This window comes from Erpetoichthys calabaricus, chromosome 2, assembly GCF_900747795.2.
Source record: "Erpetoichthys calabaricus chromosome 2, fErpCal1.3, whole genome shotgun sequence".
NCBI lineage: Eukaryota > Metazoa > Chordata > Cladistia > Polypteriformes > Polypteridae > Erpetoichthys > Erpetoichthys calabaricus.
In genome coordinates, this window is record NC_041395.2 from 21,820,530 (window position 1) to 21,838,881 (window position 18,352).

General features: G+C 41.5%; 1 protein-coding gene across 1 annotated transcript in view; it reads right to left on the reverse strand.

The window, feature by feature from the left end:
• lrrc56 (leucine rich repeat containing 56) overlaps nucleotides 1–18,352 on the reverse strand; it is an 85,110-nt gene that overhangs the window by 24,947 nt on the left and 41,811 nt on the right. The window contains exon 5 of the mRNA XM_028793510.2: nucleotides 12,128–12,192. Within this exon, the coding sequence (XP_028649343.2) occupies nucleotides 12,128–12,192 (65 nt within the window). The remainder of the gene's footprint in view (nucleotides 1–12,127; nucleotides 12,193–18,352) is intronic.

The window sequence follows — 18,352 nt, forward strand, 5'->3', positions numbered from 1 at the left end:
ATCTACAAAGGCATTCATGCAGAGGAAGAAGTACAATGTTCTGGAATGGCCGTCACAGTCCACTGACTTTAATATCATCAAAAATCTATGGGATGATTTGAAGCAGGCTGTCCATGCTCGGCAGCCATCAAATTGAACGGAACTGGAAAGATTTTGTATATAAAAATGGTCAAAAATACCTCCATCCAGAATCCAGACACTCATCAAAGGTTATAGGAGGACAGCGTCTAGAGGCTGTTAGATTTGCAAAAGGAGGCTCAACTAAGTATTGATGTAATATCTCTGTTGGGGTGCCCAAATTTATGCACCTGTCTAATTTTGTTATGATGCATATTTTCTGTAAATCCAATAAACTTAATGTCACTGCTGAAATACTACTGTTTCCATAAGGCATGTCATATATTAAAAGGAAGTTGCTACTTTGAAAGCTCAGCCAATGAGAAACAAAAATCCAAAGAATTAAGAGGTGTTCCCAAACTTTTTCATATGACTTTATGTGAATGGGATATTTCATTTTTTAATTTTTAATAAATTTGCAAAACATTGCCTGTTTTCACGTTGTCATTCTGGGGCACTGAGTGTTGATTGATAAGGGAAAAAATGAACTTAAATGATTTTAGCACAAGGCTGCAAAATAGAAAAATGGGAAAAAAGTGAAGTGGTCCGAATATGTTCTGAATGTACTGTATACAGTGCATCCGGAAAGTATTCACAGCGCATCACTTTTTCCATATTTTGTTATGTTACACCCTTATTCCAAAATGGATTAAATTCATTTTTTTCCTCAGACTTTACACACAACACCCCATAATGACAACGTGAAAAAAGTTTACTTGAGATTTTTGCAAATTTGTTAAAAATAAAATTGAGAAAGCACATGTACATAAGTATTCACAGCCTTTGCCATGAAGCTCAAAATTGAGCTCAGGTGCATCCTGTTTCCCCTGATCATCCTTGAGATGTTTCTGCAGCTTCATTGGAGTCCACCTGTGGTAAATTCAGTTGACTGGACATGATTTGGAAAGGCACACACCTGTCTATATAAGGTCCCACAGTTGACAGTTCATGTCAGAGGACACACCAAGCATGAAGTCAAAGGAATTGTCTGTAGACCTCCAAGACAGGATTGTCTCAAGGCACAAATCTGGGGAAGGTTACAGAAAAATTTCTGCTGCTTTGAAGGTCCCAATGAGCACAGTGGCCTCCATCATCCGTAAGTGGAAGAAGTTTGAAACCATCAGGACTCTTCCTAGAGCTGGCCGGCCATCTAAACTGAGCGATCGGGGGAGAAGGGCCTTAGTCAGGGAAGTGACAAAGAACCCGACAGTCACTCTGTCAGAGCTCCAGAGGTCGTCTGTGGAGAGAGGAGAACCTTCCAGAAGGACAACCATCTCTGCAGCAATCCACCAATCAGGCCTGTATGGTAGAGTGGCCAGACAGAAGCCACTCCTTAGTAAAAGGCACATGGCAGCCCGCCTGGAGTTTGCCAAAAGGCACCTGAAGGACTCTCAGACCATGAAAAAGAAAATTCTCTGGTCTGATGAGACAAAGATTGAATTCTTTACTCTTTGGTGTGAATGCCAGGCATCCCTGGCATACCATCCCTACAGTGAAGCATGGTGGTGGCAGCATCATGCTGTGGGGATGTTTTTCAGCGGCAGGAACTGGGAGACTAGTCAGGATAAAGGGAAAGATGACTGCAGCAATGTACAGAGACATCCTCGATGAAAACCTGCTCCAGAGCGCTCTTGACCTCAGACTGGGGCGATGGTTCATCTTTCAGCAGGACAACGACCCTAAGCACACAGCCAAGATATCAAAGGAGTGGCTTCAGGACAACTTTGTGAATGTCCTTGAGCGGCCCAACCAGAGCCCAGACTTGAATCCGATTGAACATCTCTGGAGAGATCTTAAAATGGCTGTGCACCGACGCTTCCCAAACAACCTGATGGAGCTTGAGAGGTGCTGCAAAGAGGAATGGGCGAAACTGGCCAAGGATAGGTGTGCCAAGCTTGTGGCATCATATTCAAAAAGACTTGAGGCTGTAATTGCTGCCAAAGGTGCATCGACAAAGTATTGAGCAAAGGCTGTGAATACTTATGTACATGGGATTTCTCAGTTTTTTTATTTTTAATAAATTTGCAAAAACCTCAAGTAAACTTTTTTCACGTTGTCATTATGGGGTGTTGTGTGTAGAATTCTGAGGAAAAAAATTAATTTAATCCATTTTGGAATAAGGCTGTAACATAACAAAATGTGGAAAAAGTGATGCACTGTGAATACTTTCCAGATGCACTGTATATATTGCTCACAAAAACCAGAGCTCTACAAATCTAAAACACAAAATAATCAATCAATCACATATGTATTCACCTCCCTCAATTCCGTATTTAGTAGATGCACCTTTGACAGCCATAACAATATTGAGTCTATACGCACAGACTCCATTAGCTTTGCACATCTGCAAACTGCCATTGTTCCCTATTCTTTTTTTAAAAACTGCTCAAGCTCAGATTGCATGTATTCTATGATACTGGAAGAGAGAGACTGCCAATGGCGTGAATCTCAGGTCCAGAAGGAAAAATGTATACTGATCCTGGATGTAGAGCAGTTGAACAATTCTTTGTCCAAACATAGATACTTGAAGGGGTCATGTGAATTTCCCAATCCAGTCTATGAGTTTAGTTGATTTAGAAAATGTTTATGACTTTGTGTCCCATAGTTACCTTGGTATAAAATCTTTTGAGAGTACGAGAGTCCTGGGCCCTTATTGTATGCATGGAGTCCTTGTAGTTTCTGAGTGATAATTCTTGTAGTATCAAAAATATTGTTAGGTGTACAGAGCACAGTTAGATTTGTCAGGTGTACAGAGTACAGTTACATTCTTATTGGCACGTCCAACCAATATTCAACACACCACCACTCCGTGTTCACATTCTTAGTGTTAAGTCAAGTCCCTTCAGTGTGGGCACTGAATACTATCTTCTCTTCTCTTTATGGACAGGATATAGTACTTGGGTGTTGTACCATGTTAGCCATTATGGATGTAGTGAGAAGTTAAGCAAAATGACAACTAGAAAGATTACAATATGCAAGCTTTCAAGGCAACTCAGTCCACTTCTTCAGGCAAGATGTAATACAGAGACTGGAATTCCCAATGTTTATTTATATAGACACTAGGACAGATACAGCATTGGAAAACCTTTAAGTGAGACATCTTAGATTTAACAAATGAATAGACCTGTCCATGCAAAGATTCATTTAGCAAGAGAGGAGAACAATGTGTAGTCAAGATCTTTTGATAAGATAACTGTCCAACAATGTCTTTTGAAGTTTCTGATGAGTTTATTTCAAAACAATGTGGATCTGGACAGAATATCGAAGACCAGCTGAGATTTTGAAGGTATCCAGTTTAACACTAGAATTACCAGAGCCTACGAAAAAACTCGTAAATCCGTCCCACCTTAAATCGCGTCTTAAATCCGTTTGCACCTCTCCGCCAGAGTCCTTTGTCATCTAAATGTGCTGATAAAGCTACTAGCAGCCAGCTATTCCATCCCCCCACCGACTTAGAATGAACTTCTCTCCTAGCTCAAGCCTTGCCTTGATTTGATTACCTGGGATTGAAGTGGAGTTTTACAGTGGAAATAATTCTAGCGTTATTTGGAATACACGCATTTCATGTGTGTTCCATTTCTATAGTTGGCTGTGCAAACACATTTTTAAAACAGAAACGTTTTTCATATTCTAATAGTAAATGACAAAATGTAGGCATAAACTATATAACGTATGAAGCCTGAAGTCCATATATCAAAGAAACACTTTCACAAAAGGTACAAATAAAAGAACACGTGCGCCTTCATGCAAAAAAAAAAAAAAAAAAGCCGCGTTAGCATGCCACATTGACACTCTTACTACAACCGCCGCAGTGGCGTAATGGTATCAGTGCCTGACTGGGAATCAGTGGGTGGCGAGTTCGAATCCGCACGGCTCCACTTCGAGAAATTAACTGCTCTTATTCTTACAATTTTAGAATAACAATATAAATTTGATTTCAGTCTGTAACAGGCGGTGTAACTTATGATACTGGTAAAGGTTAGCTTTTTTTTTTTTTTTTTAAATTCACTTTTCATTCTCGCAGTCACATTCAGAATCAATCCATACAACCCCATCTGACACAGCTGGTTTCACATAAATAAAAGTGCACTTTTATTCAAGACTATAACCGAAGAATAAAGAAAGCAAGTTACAGTTGGTGGTTGATACGACAGCTTGCGTGGTGCAATGTTAAGAACTGCTGATTTCCGATCCGTGCTATATAAAATCATCACATTCAAATATTAACAGTTCCCACACACCCAAGGTCCGCCATTCCTACATTTACAACATGTGTACTTGTTGCAGTGTACACACCTCTCTGTGCTATGGTTCCTATTACAGTGAATGAGCACCTGACACTGTACTTTCTTCCCTGGGGAAGCTGAGGTCTTAGAACGGAAGTTTGTTGACGCTGTATCATCTTTTCTTTTTCCATCGCCTTTTCCTGTAAGAAGCGACGACGAAGTTCCTCTGCAAGGTGAGCCATGAACACTCTTCTTTCCTCAGCGGACCCCGTGCATGCCTTATACAGTACGTGTGCGTTCATCGCTGCTAGGTCAAGGATGTTGTACAACACAGCAACCGGCCACCTGCGTGTTCCTGTGCGCACTGAACAAGCACGCGCCTTCTGGTCCATGATGTCAACGCCACGCTGGGGAAAAAAGAAAGACAAATATATGTGACATTTTGAAGAAATCATTTTATCACCAGAAGAGCACCAGAATACTTCGTCACACTAATATTTTTTTCATTAGCATACCTTCATGTGGTTGTAGTCTGTGACCGTGTTTGTTTTTTTTTTTTTTTATCTTGCCCAATCTCCACATCATGGTGCATTGTGCTGAGAATGCAGACAGACTTCATCTTTTTGGGCACATACACTGTCAGCATGGCACTGGGAGATCTAAACACCAGCGTGGAGAATTGTTCGTGTACTGAACAGACTTTAGCTGCAGGTGGAAGTTCCCGTCGCACTTTATTCATGGTGCCAAGCAGAGTTGTATTGCGGTGCAGCAGTCTATTAGCCAGCGAAAGTGACGTGAAGAAGTTGTCTGTTGTTACGGTTCTGCCTTTTTGGATTGCGGCAGATTTGGAGACAAAGTACATGTGCAATGCCACTCCTTATTTAGGAAAAGATCCCAGTCGTCCCACGGGAGAAAGACTTTCCGAGTCTGTGGTCATAAAGCTTATGGAGCCATTTCTGGACAAAGGCAGAACCGTAACAACAGACAACTTCTTCACGTCACTTTCGCTGGCTAATAGACTGCTGCACCGCAATACAACTCTGCTTGGCACCATGAATAAAGTGCGACGGGAACTTCCACCTGCAGCTAAAGTCAGTTCAGTACACGAACAATTCTCCACGCTGGTGTTTAGATCTCCCAGTGCCATGCTGACAGTGTATGTGCCCAAAAAGATGAAGTCTGTCTGCATTCTCAGCACAATGCACCATGATGTGGAGATTGGGCAAGATAAAAAAAAAAAAACAAACACGGTCACAGACTACAACCACATGAAGGTATGCTAATGAAAAAAATATTAGTGTGACGAAGTATTCTGGTGCTCTTCTGGTGATAAAATGATTTCTTCAAAATGTCACATATATTTGTCTTTCTTTTTTCCCCAGCGTGGCGTTGACATCATGGACCAGAAGGCGCGTGCTTGTTCAGTGCGCACAGGAACACGCAGGTGGCCGGTTGCTGTGTTGTACAACATCCTTGACCTAGCAGCGATGAACGCACACGTACTGTATAAGGCATGCACGGGGTCCGCTGAGGAAAGAAGAGTGTTCATGGCTCACCTTGCAGAGGAACTTCGTCGTCGCTTCTTACAGGAAAAGGCGATGGAAAAAGAAAAGATGATACAGCGTCAACAAACTTCCGTTCTAAGACCTCAGCTTCCCCCAGGGAAGAAAGTACAGTGTCAGGTGCTCATTCACTGTAATAGGAACCATAGCACAGAGAGGTGTGTACACTGCAACAAGTACACATGTTGTAAATGTAGGAATGGCGGACCTTGGGTGTGTGGGAACTGTTAATATTTGAATGTGATGATTTTATATAGCACGGATCGGAAATCAGCAGTTCTTAACATTGCACCACGCAAGCTGTCGTATCAACCACCAACTGTAACTTGCTTTCTTTATTCTTCGGTTATAGTCTTGAATAAAAGTGCACTTTTATTTATGTGAAACCAGCTGTGTCAGATGGGGTTGTATGGATTGATTCTGAATGTGACTGCGAGAATGAAAAGTGAATTTAAAAAAAAAAAAAAAAAGCTAACCTTTACCAGTATCATAAGTTACACCGCCTGTTACAGACTGAAATCAAATTTATATTGTTATTCTAAAATTGTAAGAATAAGAGCAGTTAATTTCTCGAAGTGGAGCCGTGCGGATTCGAACTCGCCACCCTCTGATTCCCAGTCAGGCACTGATACCATTATGCCACTGCGGTGGTTGTAGTAAGAGTGTCAATGTGGCATGCTAACGCGGCTTTTTTTTTTTTTTTTTTTTTTTTGAATGAAGGCGCACGTGTTCTTTTATTTGTACCTTTTGTGAAAGTGTTTCTTTGATATATGGACTTCAGGCTTCATACGTTATATAGTTTATGCCTACATTTTGTCATTTACTATTAGAATATGAAAAACGTTTCTGTTTTAAAAATGTGTTTGCACAGCCAACTATAGAAATGGAACACACATGAAATGCGTGTATTCCAAATAACGCTAGAATTATTTCCACTGTAAAACTCCACTTCAATCCCAGGTAATCAAATCAAGGCAAGGCTTGAGCTAGGAGAGAAGTTCATTCTAAGTCGGTGGGGGGATGGAATAGCTGGCTGCTAGTAGCTTTATCAGCACATTTAGATGACAAAGGACTCTGGCGGAGAGGTGCAAACGGATTTAAGACGCGATTTAAGGTGGGACGGATTTACGAGTTTTTTCGTAGGCTCTGGTAATTCTAGTGTTAAGAACCTAAGGGTTACATTTCTGTTGTTTGCAGATTATGTTGTCCTCTTGGCCTCATCAGAATGTGATCTCCGGAGTACACTAGAACTGTTCATTGCAGAGTGTGATGTGGTTGTATAGAGAATCGGCCTCTCCAGATCTGATGTCACTAGGGGGCTCCGCCCCCTGCTCGCTTCGCTCGCCAACCCCTGGTGTTGGGAATGAGAAAAAGTGTGATGTATGAATGAGATATAGAATAGTGTGAAGGTGTAGATGATGCAGTAATGCAATGACTTGGGTAGTTATGTTTTCCACATTAATATTTTTTGGACATAATATAGTGCGTTGTGTTAAAAGGGGCATTTGGTCAAATGAGATTGCTGTTCCAAATCTGTCTGTAACAAAGTTGGCGCAGATAAAGGCTTGAGGAATTGTAATAATATCTGGGTGAAGTCTATCTGTATTGGTGAGTGTACCATCTCCTAGTTGTAATAACCAATTGTTATGATCTGGATGTGGACATTGCATGTTATGTACTAACTGTATATTTTGAAAGCAATGCCAATTGTCTGCGTATTTTAAGGTGCACTGAACAATAGCTGAGCGCATGGAATGTGGAACAATAGCTACGCACTGTCTAAAATCTCCTCGTAATAAAAGTACCTTTCCTTCAAAGGGAAGATCATTATTCATAAACGTTTGTAGAAGTTTATGAATGGTGTGGAGTAAGTGAGTGGATGCCATTGTATATTCATCAATAATTAACAGTTTTGCAAGACAGATGTCATGTGCAGTGCCACTGTTAATGTTCATAGTGGATATCGATTTGTAGGATCTAATGCAGTTCATAAAGATTTCACTTTCAGGTACATCGATAGTTAGAAGCTTCTGTAGATATTCAGGATATGAATGTAAAGGAGGCAGTCTAATTTGACCGTTTTGATAACAACGTGTAAATTCATTACATGTATTGCCAGTTGTTTCTTCAGGGAAGTTAAGTGAATGACAATGATTGCAAATGACATTCATTAATCTCAATGAATTTTCCTGAATAGTGGACTCAATATTGAACGCGTTGTCAGCTAACTGGCGCAATCGTTTAGCAGGTGTCTGTTGTTGATGTTCCCTCGCTGCCGTTTCTGTATGTCTGAGACGGAAGGTGTTTCGTTTTGAAGCCGTGCCTGTTTCGATGCAGTACTGTGAGACACGCGCTGCATGCGTCCACGTTCAGTGTATCTGTCCATTTGGGTTTGTTTCTGTAACTGTGTTAGTTGAGCTTTGCGTTTTTGGAGCCGAGACATTTTTTCTTCCAGAGTTTCAGAAGCGAGTTGGAGCCGACTTGTATTGTTTTTTTTCATGCGGGTTCGTGTGTTTGGTCTCGTTACTCGAGCCGTATTGGTTTGTACCCGTGATCGTGAATTCATGAATTGTTTGTTCTTCAGCGTTAGAAATATGGATAAGTAATAAGGAGGATTGCACTTACTGTTAATATGGAGCCTTTTCTGCGGTTGAACGGTTAATAGTGCCTCATTGTAATGAGATCCACCTATGCTGCATAGTGTGAATTGTGTTTGGTCCCGTTATCCGAGCCGTATCGATTTGTACCCGTGATCGTGAATTTATGACTTGTTTGTTCTTGAGCGTGATAAATATGGATAAGTAATAAGGAGGATCGCACTCACTGTTAATATGGAGCCGTTATTGTAATGAGATCCACCATTGCTGCATAGTGTGAACGTGTTGAGATGACGTATGTTTAATACGGACGGTTCATTTAGAAATGGGGCTTTGTGTGTAGATTTGTGCATATTTGCGTTGTTGATTTGTTTCAGGGTGTACTGTTCCAATGCGATGTAATATTTGTCCACATATGCGAAAGCAGTATGGGCCATTGCCTTTTGGTGGCCTGATATTTACTCCGGTAGATGCAAAAGCAAATAAACTATTGTAGGATCTAATGCAGTTCATAGAGTTTTTAGTTTCAGGTACATCGTTAGTTAGGTCGCGAGCGTCTTCTTTCTTTTTGTGTGCCAGGGGCTTGTTGAATCCTCCTCTTTGTGTGTGTCCCGTCCGTTGCTTTGGGGGGGGGGTTGCGGGTTCTTTTTTTTGTGTGGCAGGGGCTTGTTGAATCGTCCTCTTTGTGTGTCCCGTCCGTTGCTTGTGGGGGGGGGGGGGGGGGTGGGGGGGTGGCTGCTTGGAGGTGGGTGTGGGATTCGTGGGGCGTGAGCGGCTTCTTTTTTTTGTGTGCTAGTTTCGTGTGCAATGGCTTTCGTGCGGCGCTGTGTGCGTCGCCTGCGTTTGACTCCTTTTTTCTGTGGTCGCGGCGCCTCATTTCTTTGACTCCTTTTTTCTGTGCTCACTCCTTTTTTCTGTGGTCACGGCTTTTCTGTGGTCGCGGCCGCCTCTCGCGGCGCCTCATTTCTTGGGGCGCCTGCGCAGTACGTCTTTTTGCGGCTACGGCCCATGGCCGGATGTCCCTGCGTCCATCCGGTTTAGCATTCTCGGTTAGTAATACAGATGGTCCTCTACCCAGAGAACAGTGGCTAGTTCAATGCAGATAAAAGGTGAGAATTCTACCCTAAGTGCAGGAGTTCATGTATCTTGAGATTTTGTTCATAAGTTGGTATTGAGGTGATCATGAGGCTGACCAACACAACAATCCGGTGAAAGCAGGTTTATGGACATTGTACCTAACCATGCTCATGTACCAGGACAGTCTGCAGACGACACTTTCAATAGATCAGTCAGTATAAATCTCCATCCTCAACAATTGTCATGAGTTATGAGTAGTTACCAAAACAAAAATGAAATTGTGACTACAAGTGGCCAAAGTGAGGTTCATGCACTAGGTTGCTAGGCTCCCTCCGTGTTTGCAATATTGTGAGGAACTACATGGGAAGACCTTAGAGTATAACTCTTGGTTGCTCTGAATCTAGTTTGGGTGGCTTGCGCATGCCCCAGTGGTAGAAGTCTGAGAAGCAGACCAAGGACATCCTACAGGAATTATCTCTCTCTACTGGACGGGAAGCTTTTCTGAATTCCCTGGCAGGAGTTGGAAATTTATATTGAAAATACAGTGGTCTGGATTATCCAGCTCAGTGTGTAGCTACTCCAGCCCATTTCAGAATAGGCGGAGTGACAATGATGATGTAATAATGATGACAATGCTTTTGTTAGGGTTCCCTTCTCAAATGGTCACCTAAATCTTTTTCACTTTTGATGCTTTAAAATGCTTTGCTTCTTGAGGGCCAAAGCCAGCTTTTGAGCACTGTGCTGAGTAGATGACCTCCCTTTAGCAAGCAGTCTGGCAATACAAGCACAGCAAACTTTCCATGTGTATTTATATGTACTCATTACAAGTCAAGTCAGGTTGGGGAGCATGCACTGGTACAGTGTGTTGCCGCACCCACTACACAACGAAACAACTCAGGATCCCAGTTGACAACCCCCCCAGGCTGACACGCGGTCCAGTCCCACCCCCCAGAAATGAACCTCTATCTGCCGCAGCCAGGTATTACATGGGCGACTCCTTGGCCTGGTCCAGCCACTCGGGTCCCCAACAATGTGGATCTTACATGCCGGATCACCCTCGGGGAAACGCGCCACATGGCCGCAGTGCCGTAACTGATGCTCCCTCACAATGCAGGTAATGTGCCTCATTCAGGACTCCATGAGCAACTGCTCATTCGACACAAAGTCAAACCAACGGTACCCAAGGATTTTCCAGAGAGACACAGTACCGAAGGAGTCCAGTTTTCGTCTCAGGTCACTGGATAGTGTCCATGTCTCGCAACCATATAGCAAAACAGGAAGCACCAGAACTCTAAACAGTTGGACCTTCGTCCTTTTGCATAGATATCAGGAGCGCCACACACCCCTTTCCAGTGACCTCATGACACCCCCATGCTCTACCAATCAGTCTACTGACTTCATAGGAAGAGTCACCAGAGACATGAATGTCACTGCCAAGGTAAATAAACCTCTCAACAAGGTTGACACTCTCTCCGCAAACTGACACACTGCTGATGGCTGTGCCCAAAAGGTCATTAAAGGCCTGGCTCTTAGTTTTTATCAGGACACTCGCAAACCCAGACAATCAGACTCCTCACTCAGTCTCTCGAGCACCCCGATCAAAGCCTCCATTGACTCCGCGAAGTTCACAGCATTGTAAGCAAAGTCAAGATCCGTGAATCTTTCTTCACCAACAGATGCCCCACAGCCGCTGGACCCCACGACCTTGCCCAACACCCAGTCCATATAAGCACTGAACAGAGTAGGAGCAAAAAAAACACCCCTGGCGAACCCCAGAATCAACTGGGAAAAACACAGAGGTTCTGCCTCCAGTCACAGTAGCAGTGTACAGGCCAGCCATGATATCCAGCAACCTTGAGGGGATCCCGCGAACCCTCAGGATGTCCCACAGGGCAGCTCGATCAACTGAATCGAACGTTTAATGAAAATCGACAAAAGCTACACACAAACTCTGCCGATATTTGCGTTTGTGCTCCATGTGAACTCTCAGTGCCAGGATGTAGTCAATGGTAGACTTCTTAGGCATAAAACCAGACTGTTCCGGTCGCTGGTAGGTGAGCAAATGATCACGGATCCTATTGAGGACGACCCTAGCAAGGACCTTACCCAGCATCGAGAGCAGTGTTATCCCCCTGTAGTTGCTGCAATCCAGGCGATCACCCTTCCCTTTCCAGACAGGGGCGACTCATTGCATCATTAGTTATTTATAAAGATTTTGCATTTTAAACCTGAGAACTCAGTGAAGATCAGTATACAAAAATAAACTGAATGGAATTGAACTGAAAGTATATAAATGGAAAGTTGAACAGCTGGCTATGTCTAATTGCCAACGACACATGCAGACTTACAAATGCTTTATGTAAAGAATGTTATTGGCTGACCAGACAGCTAGGCACTGTAACTGAAAATCTTTTAATGACATGAAAACACATCCCCTTACATACCTAATGTAATTGAAATACCATGATAAACTGATTGAAACTGTTTAGGAATAATAAGAAAAAACTTTATAATATTCTAGACATCACATAATCTACATTTAACTTACATTTAACTTCTGTCGTCTTGCACGAAGAGCTTTTATTGGATTTCCACATATCACCTGACCAACTCCTGTAAAAGAACCAATATCATTTGTATACAGTACAAGACCAGTTAGAGGGTGGACTGGCAGCCCATCGACAGCTGCTTCCTGCCTTACACATAATGCACACAGAATTGGTTTAAATGGGTTTGAGAATGTTATGTAATATTATGTATCGGCTAAAGAGTGCAGCCATGGTGTCTGGTGTTAAAAAGACAGATTTTCCATCCATTTTCAGATTCTTAATGCTGCAGTACAGAAGGACAACAGCATCAGATACAAGATATGAATAAACTTGTACTGGACTCGAGTCCACATGATGGTGCACTCACAATAACACATAACAGAGCTAACTTATATTCACTGTTAGATGTGAAAGGGAAGCAGGGTATAGGGAGAAAAAGCAAAATGGACATAAAGAAAATGGTCAAACTCTACCACAGCCCAAGTTTTAACTCCAGTACCTTGAAACTAGTGCTCAAACTATATAATGCACTAGAGGGACTACATCTGGAGCACTATGTACAATTCTGGTCACAACATTACAAGAAAAACACAGCAGCACTTGAAGATATGCAGAAGAGAGCAGCCAAGAGCATCCCAGAACTTCAAGACATGTCATACTGTGACTCACTCCGAAAACTAAGCCTGTTTAAAGTCTCGAGCGCAGGAGACTACAAAAATTCTCAAACACATTGATACAGTAGTTACAGCAGAATTCTTTCAATTAAACAGTAAATCATGTACTCAAGGAAACCAGTGAAAATTGAGGGAAAATCTATTTAGGATTGAAGCCACAAAGTACTTCTTTATGCAAAGAGTAGTAGGAATCTGGAACAAACTACAGAGACATGGAGATGAAGCAGAATCCTTGACAACCTTTAACACTAGAATTACCAGAGTCTATGAAAAAACTCGTAGATCCGGCCCAACTTAAAACCGTTCTCACCTCTCCTTTGTCTTCTAAATGTGCCGATTAACACAAGTAGCAAGCAGCCGGCTATTCCATCCCCACCGCCGTAGAACGTTCACTAAGTTTTCCCAGCTCATGCCTTGTTTGATTATCTGGGAGTGACTGAAGTGCTGGAGTTTTAGAGTGGAAATAATAGATCGCTATTTGGAACACACGCAGTTCATGTGTGTTCCGTTTCTACAGTAATCTGTGTAAACACATTTTTAAAACAGAAACGTTTTTCATATTTTAGTAGTAAATGACAAAATGTAGGCCTAAACCATATAATGTATGAAGCCTAAAGTCCAAAGATCAAGTAAACACTTTCACAAAAGGTTCAAAGAATAGACAAGTAGCTTCCGTGGCGTAGCGTTAAGAGTTGCTGACTTGTAATCAAGTGTCCCCGGTTCGATCCCCACTCACTCCTATATTTGCCGTTTTCAGTAGTGAGCTCCTCATTTTGTTAATATTATACAGTACACACATACATTTGGTTTGCATCTGTAACACACAGTGTGCATTTATAGGACTTGTAAAAGTTACCATTTTTTTTTTACTTTTACTCTCTCTAAATCACGATCACGATACATACTACCGCCCCCAAACCCCAACCCCCACTCCAAGGGATCTGACCCTGTTATTTTTTATTTGAAACGGAAGAACTGGAGATGTGAGTGGTGTTTTGAGACAATGGAACTGAACATTCTTTCATCTGGAGGGATAAAAGCTGACACACAAACGCTGGCGAATCTGCATTCTCCGTATCTCATCGTCACTTGATTTTTTTTTTTTATTCAGTTTTATTGAGTGTTCCTGCTCATGCTGAATTAGTGTGCACCTTATGGTGTATGATGTCAAAAAAAACAAAAAACACAGACGTAGGTAGATATGATATTTGGAATTATTCGTTTTATGACCTGTATAGTACATTTCGGAAAACTTTGTGGCACGGATGCAACATTATTCATATTATTCATATTCATTCGCATAACATCTTGCAGTTTGTAATCAGTGTCTGCGCGTTTTTTTCCCTGATCTTGCCAGTCCCCACATGTTGCTGTACTCTGTTTCTTTTGTACTCCAGGACATGCAGAGGATAGAATAGTACAGAGCAGTAAGTTCAGCGCTATATGCAATCATCAGATTCAAATGTTAACTGTTCACACACACGCAAGGATAGTCTTTCCTACATTTACAACGTGTGTACCTGTTACAATGTACACGCTTCTCTCTATGCTGTGGTTCCTATTACACACCTGAAAGAAAGAGACAATATATGTGAAAACATTATCGCACTAATGCAATATTATTTGAAAATGAACAGCGTCATATCGGATGTGGATTTATGTTGGCGCTATTACTGAAATAAAAAAAGATCAACATGTGCGTTGATCCTGCAGCACTGAATAAGCTCACATGCTCTAACATCCCCCCAAACAGAGCTACTTACTACTGAAAACGGCAAATATATGAGTGACTGGGGATCGAACCGGTGACTCTTGATCACACTTGGTTTGCGTCTGTACTTGCGCTGTTTCCTAGAGTCAGATCGCGGGGGGGTGGGGGGTATTTGATGTTACAGGGATAATACAACAACTTCTGTGGCATAGCGGTAAGATTTACTGACTTGTAATCAAGAGTCCTCCGGTTCGATCCTAACTGCCTCGTATGTTTACCCTTTTGAGTAGTGAGCTGCTCTTATTGTTAGTATTATACAATAAACACATACATTTGATTTGCGTCTGTAACAGCCGATGTAAATTTATAGGACTTATAGGTAAAAGTTGGCATTTTTTTTCACTTTCAGTCACGATCACAATACATACTACCACCTTCCCCAGGGATCTGACGCTGTTAGTTTTTATTTGAAACTGGGAATACCTGTAGATGTGAGTGGTGTTTTGAGACAATCGAACTGGAAATTCTCTGATCTGGAGGGATAAAAGCTGACACACAAAAGCTGGTGAATTTGCCTTATTCCTATCTCATTGTCACTTGATTTTTTTTATTCAGTTTTATTGAGCGTTACTGCTTACGCTGAATTAGTATGCACCTTATGGTTATCGATTGTCTCAAAACACCACTCAAATGTACAGTTATTCCCAGTTTCAAATAAAAACTAATAGCGTCAGATCCCTTGGGGAATGGGGGATTGGGAGGGGGGTTAGTATGTATCGTGAGTGTGACTGAGAGAATAAAAGTGAAAAACAAAACGCCTACTTTTACAAGTCCTATAAATGTACACCGGCTGTTACAGATGCAAATCAAATGTATGTGTTTATTGTATAATATTAACAATAAGAGCAGCTCACTACTCAAAACGATATATAGGAGGCAGTTAGGACCGAACTGGGGACTCTTGATTATAAGTCGGCACTTCTTGCCATTGTGCCAAGGAAGCTGTTGCATCATCCTTGAACCTTTTGTGAAAGTGTTTATTTGATCTTTGGACTTCAGGTTTCACACATTATATAGATTATGTCTACATTTTGTCATTTATTACTAAAATATGAAAAACATTTCTGTTTTAACAATGTGTTTACACAGATTATTGTAGAAACAGAACACACATGCAATGCATATGTTCCAAATAACGATCTATTATTTCCATTCTAAAACTCCAGCACTTCACTCCCAGATAATCAAGACTGGAACTGGGAGAACTTTGTGCCTGTTCCGGTGGGGGGATGGAATAGTAGGCTGCTTGCTGCTTGTCTTGATCGGCACATTTACAAGACAAAAGATGCTGATGTTAGAGGTGTGAAGGGATTTAAGGTGGGTCAGATTTGCAAGTTTTTTCGAAGCCTTTGGTAATTCTAATGTTAAAAACTGCTGTTTGAACTTTGATTGATTTGTAATTATCAATTTACAGTGGGGCAAAAAAGTATTTACTCAGCCACCAATTGTGCAAGTTCTCCCACTTAAAAAGATGAGAGAGGCCTGTAATTTTCATCATAGGTATACCTCAACTATGAGAGGCAAAATGAGAAAAAAAAATCCAGAAAATCACATTGTCTGATTTTTGAAGAATTTATTTGCAAATTATGGTGGAAAAAAAGTATTTGGTCAATAACAAAAGTTCATCTCAATACTTTGTTATATACCCTTTGTTGGCAATGACAGAGGTCAAACGTTTTCTGTAACTCTTCACAAGGTTTTCACACACTGTTGCTGGTATTTTGGCCCATTCCTCCATGCAGATCTCCTCTAGAGCAGTGATGTTTTGGGGCTGTCGCTGGGCAACACGGACTTTCAACTCCCTCCAAAGATTTTCTATGGGGTTGAGATCTGGAGACTGGCTAGGCCACTCCAGGACCTTGAAATGCTTCTTACGAAGCCACTCCTTCGTTACCCGGGCGGTGTGTTTGGGATCATTGTCATGCTGAAAGACCCAGCCACGTTTCATCTTCAATGCCCTTGCTGATGGAAGGAGGTTTTCACTCAAAATCTGACGATACATGGCCCCATTCATTCTTTCCTTTAAACGAATCAGTCGTCCTGGTCCCTTTGCAGAAAAACAGCCCCAAAGCATGATGTTTCCACCCCCATGCTTTACAGTAGGTATGGTGTTCTTTGGATGCAACTCAGCATTCTTTCTCCTCCAAACACGACGAGTAGAGTTATTACCAAAAAGTTCTATTTTGGTTTCATCTGACCCTATGACATTCTCCCAGTCCTCTTCTGGATCATCCAAATGCTCTCTAGCAAACTTCAGACGGGTCTACATATGTACTGGCTTAAGCAGGATTTGAGTCCTTGGCGGCGTAGTGTGTTACTGATGGTAGCCTTTGTTACTTTGGTCCCAGCTCTCTGCAGGTCATTCACTAGTTCCCCCCGTGTGGTTCTGGGATTTTTGCTCACCGTTCTTGTGATCATTTTGACTCCACGGGGTGAGATCTTGCGTGGAGCCCCAGATCGAGGGAGATTATCAGTGGTCTTGGATGTCTTCCATTTTCTAATAATTGTTCCCACAGTTGATTTCTTCACACCAAGCTGCTTACCTATTGCAGATTCAGTCTTCCCAGTCTGGTGCAGGTCTACAATTTTGTTTCTGGTGTCCTTTGACAGCTCTTTGGTTTTGGCCATAGTGGAGTTTGGAGTGTGACTGTTTGAGGTTGTGGACAGGTGTCTTTTATATTGATAACGAGTTCAAACAGGTGCCATTAATATAGGTAACGAGTGGGGGACAGAGGAGCCTCTTACAGAAGAAGTTACAGGTCTGTGAGAGCCAGAAATCTTGCTTGTTTGTAGGTGACCAAATACTTATTTTCCACCATAATTTGCAAATAAATTCTTTAAAAATCAGACAATGTGATTTTATGGATTTTTTTCTCATTTTGTCTCTCATAGTTGAGGTATACCTATAATGAAAATTACAGGCCCCTCTCATCTTTTTAAGTGGGAGAACTTGCACAATTGGTGGCTGACTAAATACTTTTTTGCCCCACTGTATAGTACTAAACCCCTTTCAAATGTCAAGCCAAGACTGTAGGGCTATAGTGGGTTCAGAATGTTTTTAGGCACCTTCACTTTCTGCACAATTACGTTGTACATTTCAACACACTCAATAACCCATAATGAGAAAGTGAAAACATGTTGTCAGAAAGGTTTTGGAAATTTATTAAAAATCAAAAACTGAAATCTCTCATTCATATTAGTACTCAGACCTTTTGCTCTGGCACTCCAAACTGTGGTTAAGTGCATCTTGTTTGCCTTAATTATTTCTGAGATGGGTCTAAAAATTGATTGGAGTCCACCAGAGGCATATTGAATTGATAGGCCATCATTTGGGAAGGCACACATGTACTTACAGTATATACTATATACAGTTAGGTACATAAGTATTTGGACAACAACACAATTTTCATTAATTTGGCTCTGAATGCCTCTACAATGAATTTTAAATGAAGAAATCATTACATGATTGAAATGTAGGCTTTCAGAATGAATTGAAAGGGTTTAACAAAAATATTGTATGAGCCATTTACGAATGACTGCAATTTTTATACGTGGTTCCTCATTTACAGGGGCTCAAAGTTATTTGGACAAGACTGACAAGGTGTTACATAGTCAGGTGTGAGCAGGTCCCTCATTCTTTCATTAACTATTAAAAACAGACCATCATTAGACAGAGAAAACAAAACAAACCTATGAGAGATATAGTTGATTTGAACACCCCTGGTGTTTCTACTATCTGTTACATTCTTAGAAGGAATACACTGGTGAACTCAGCGGCA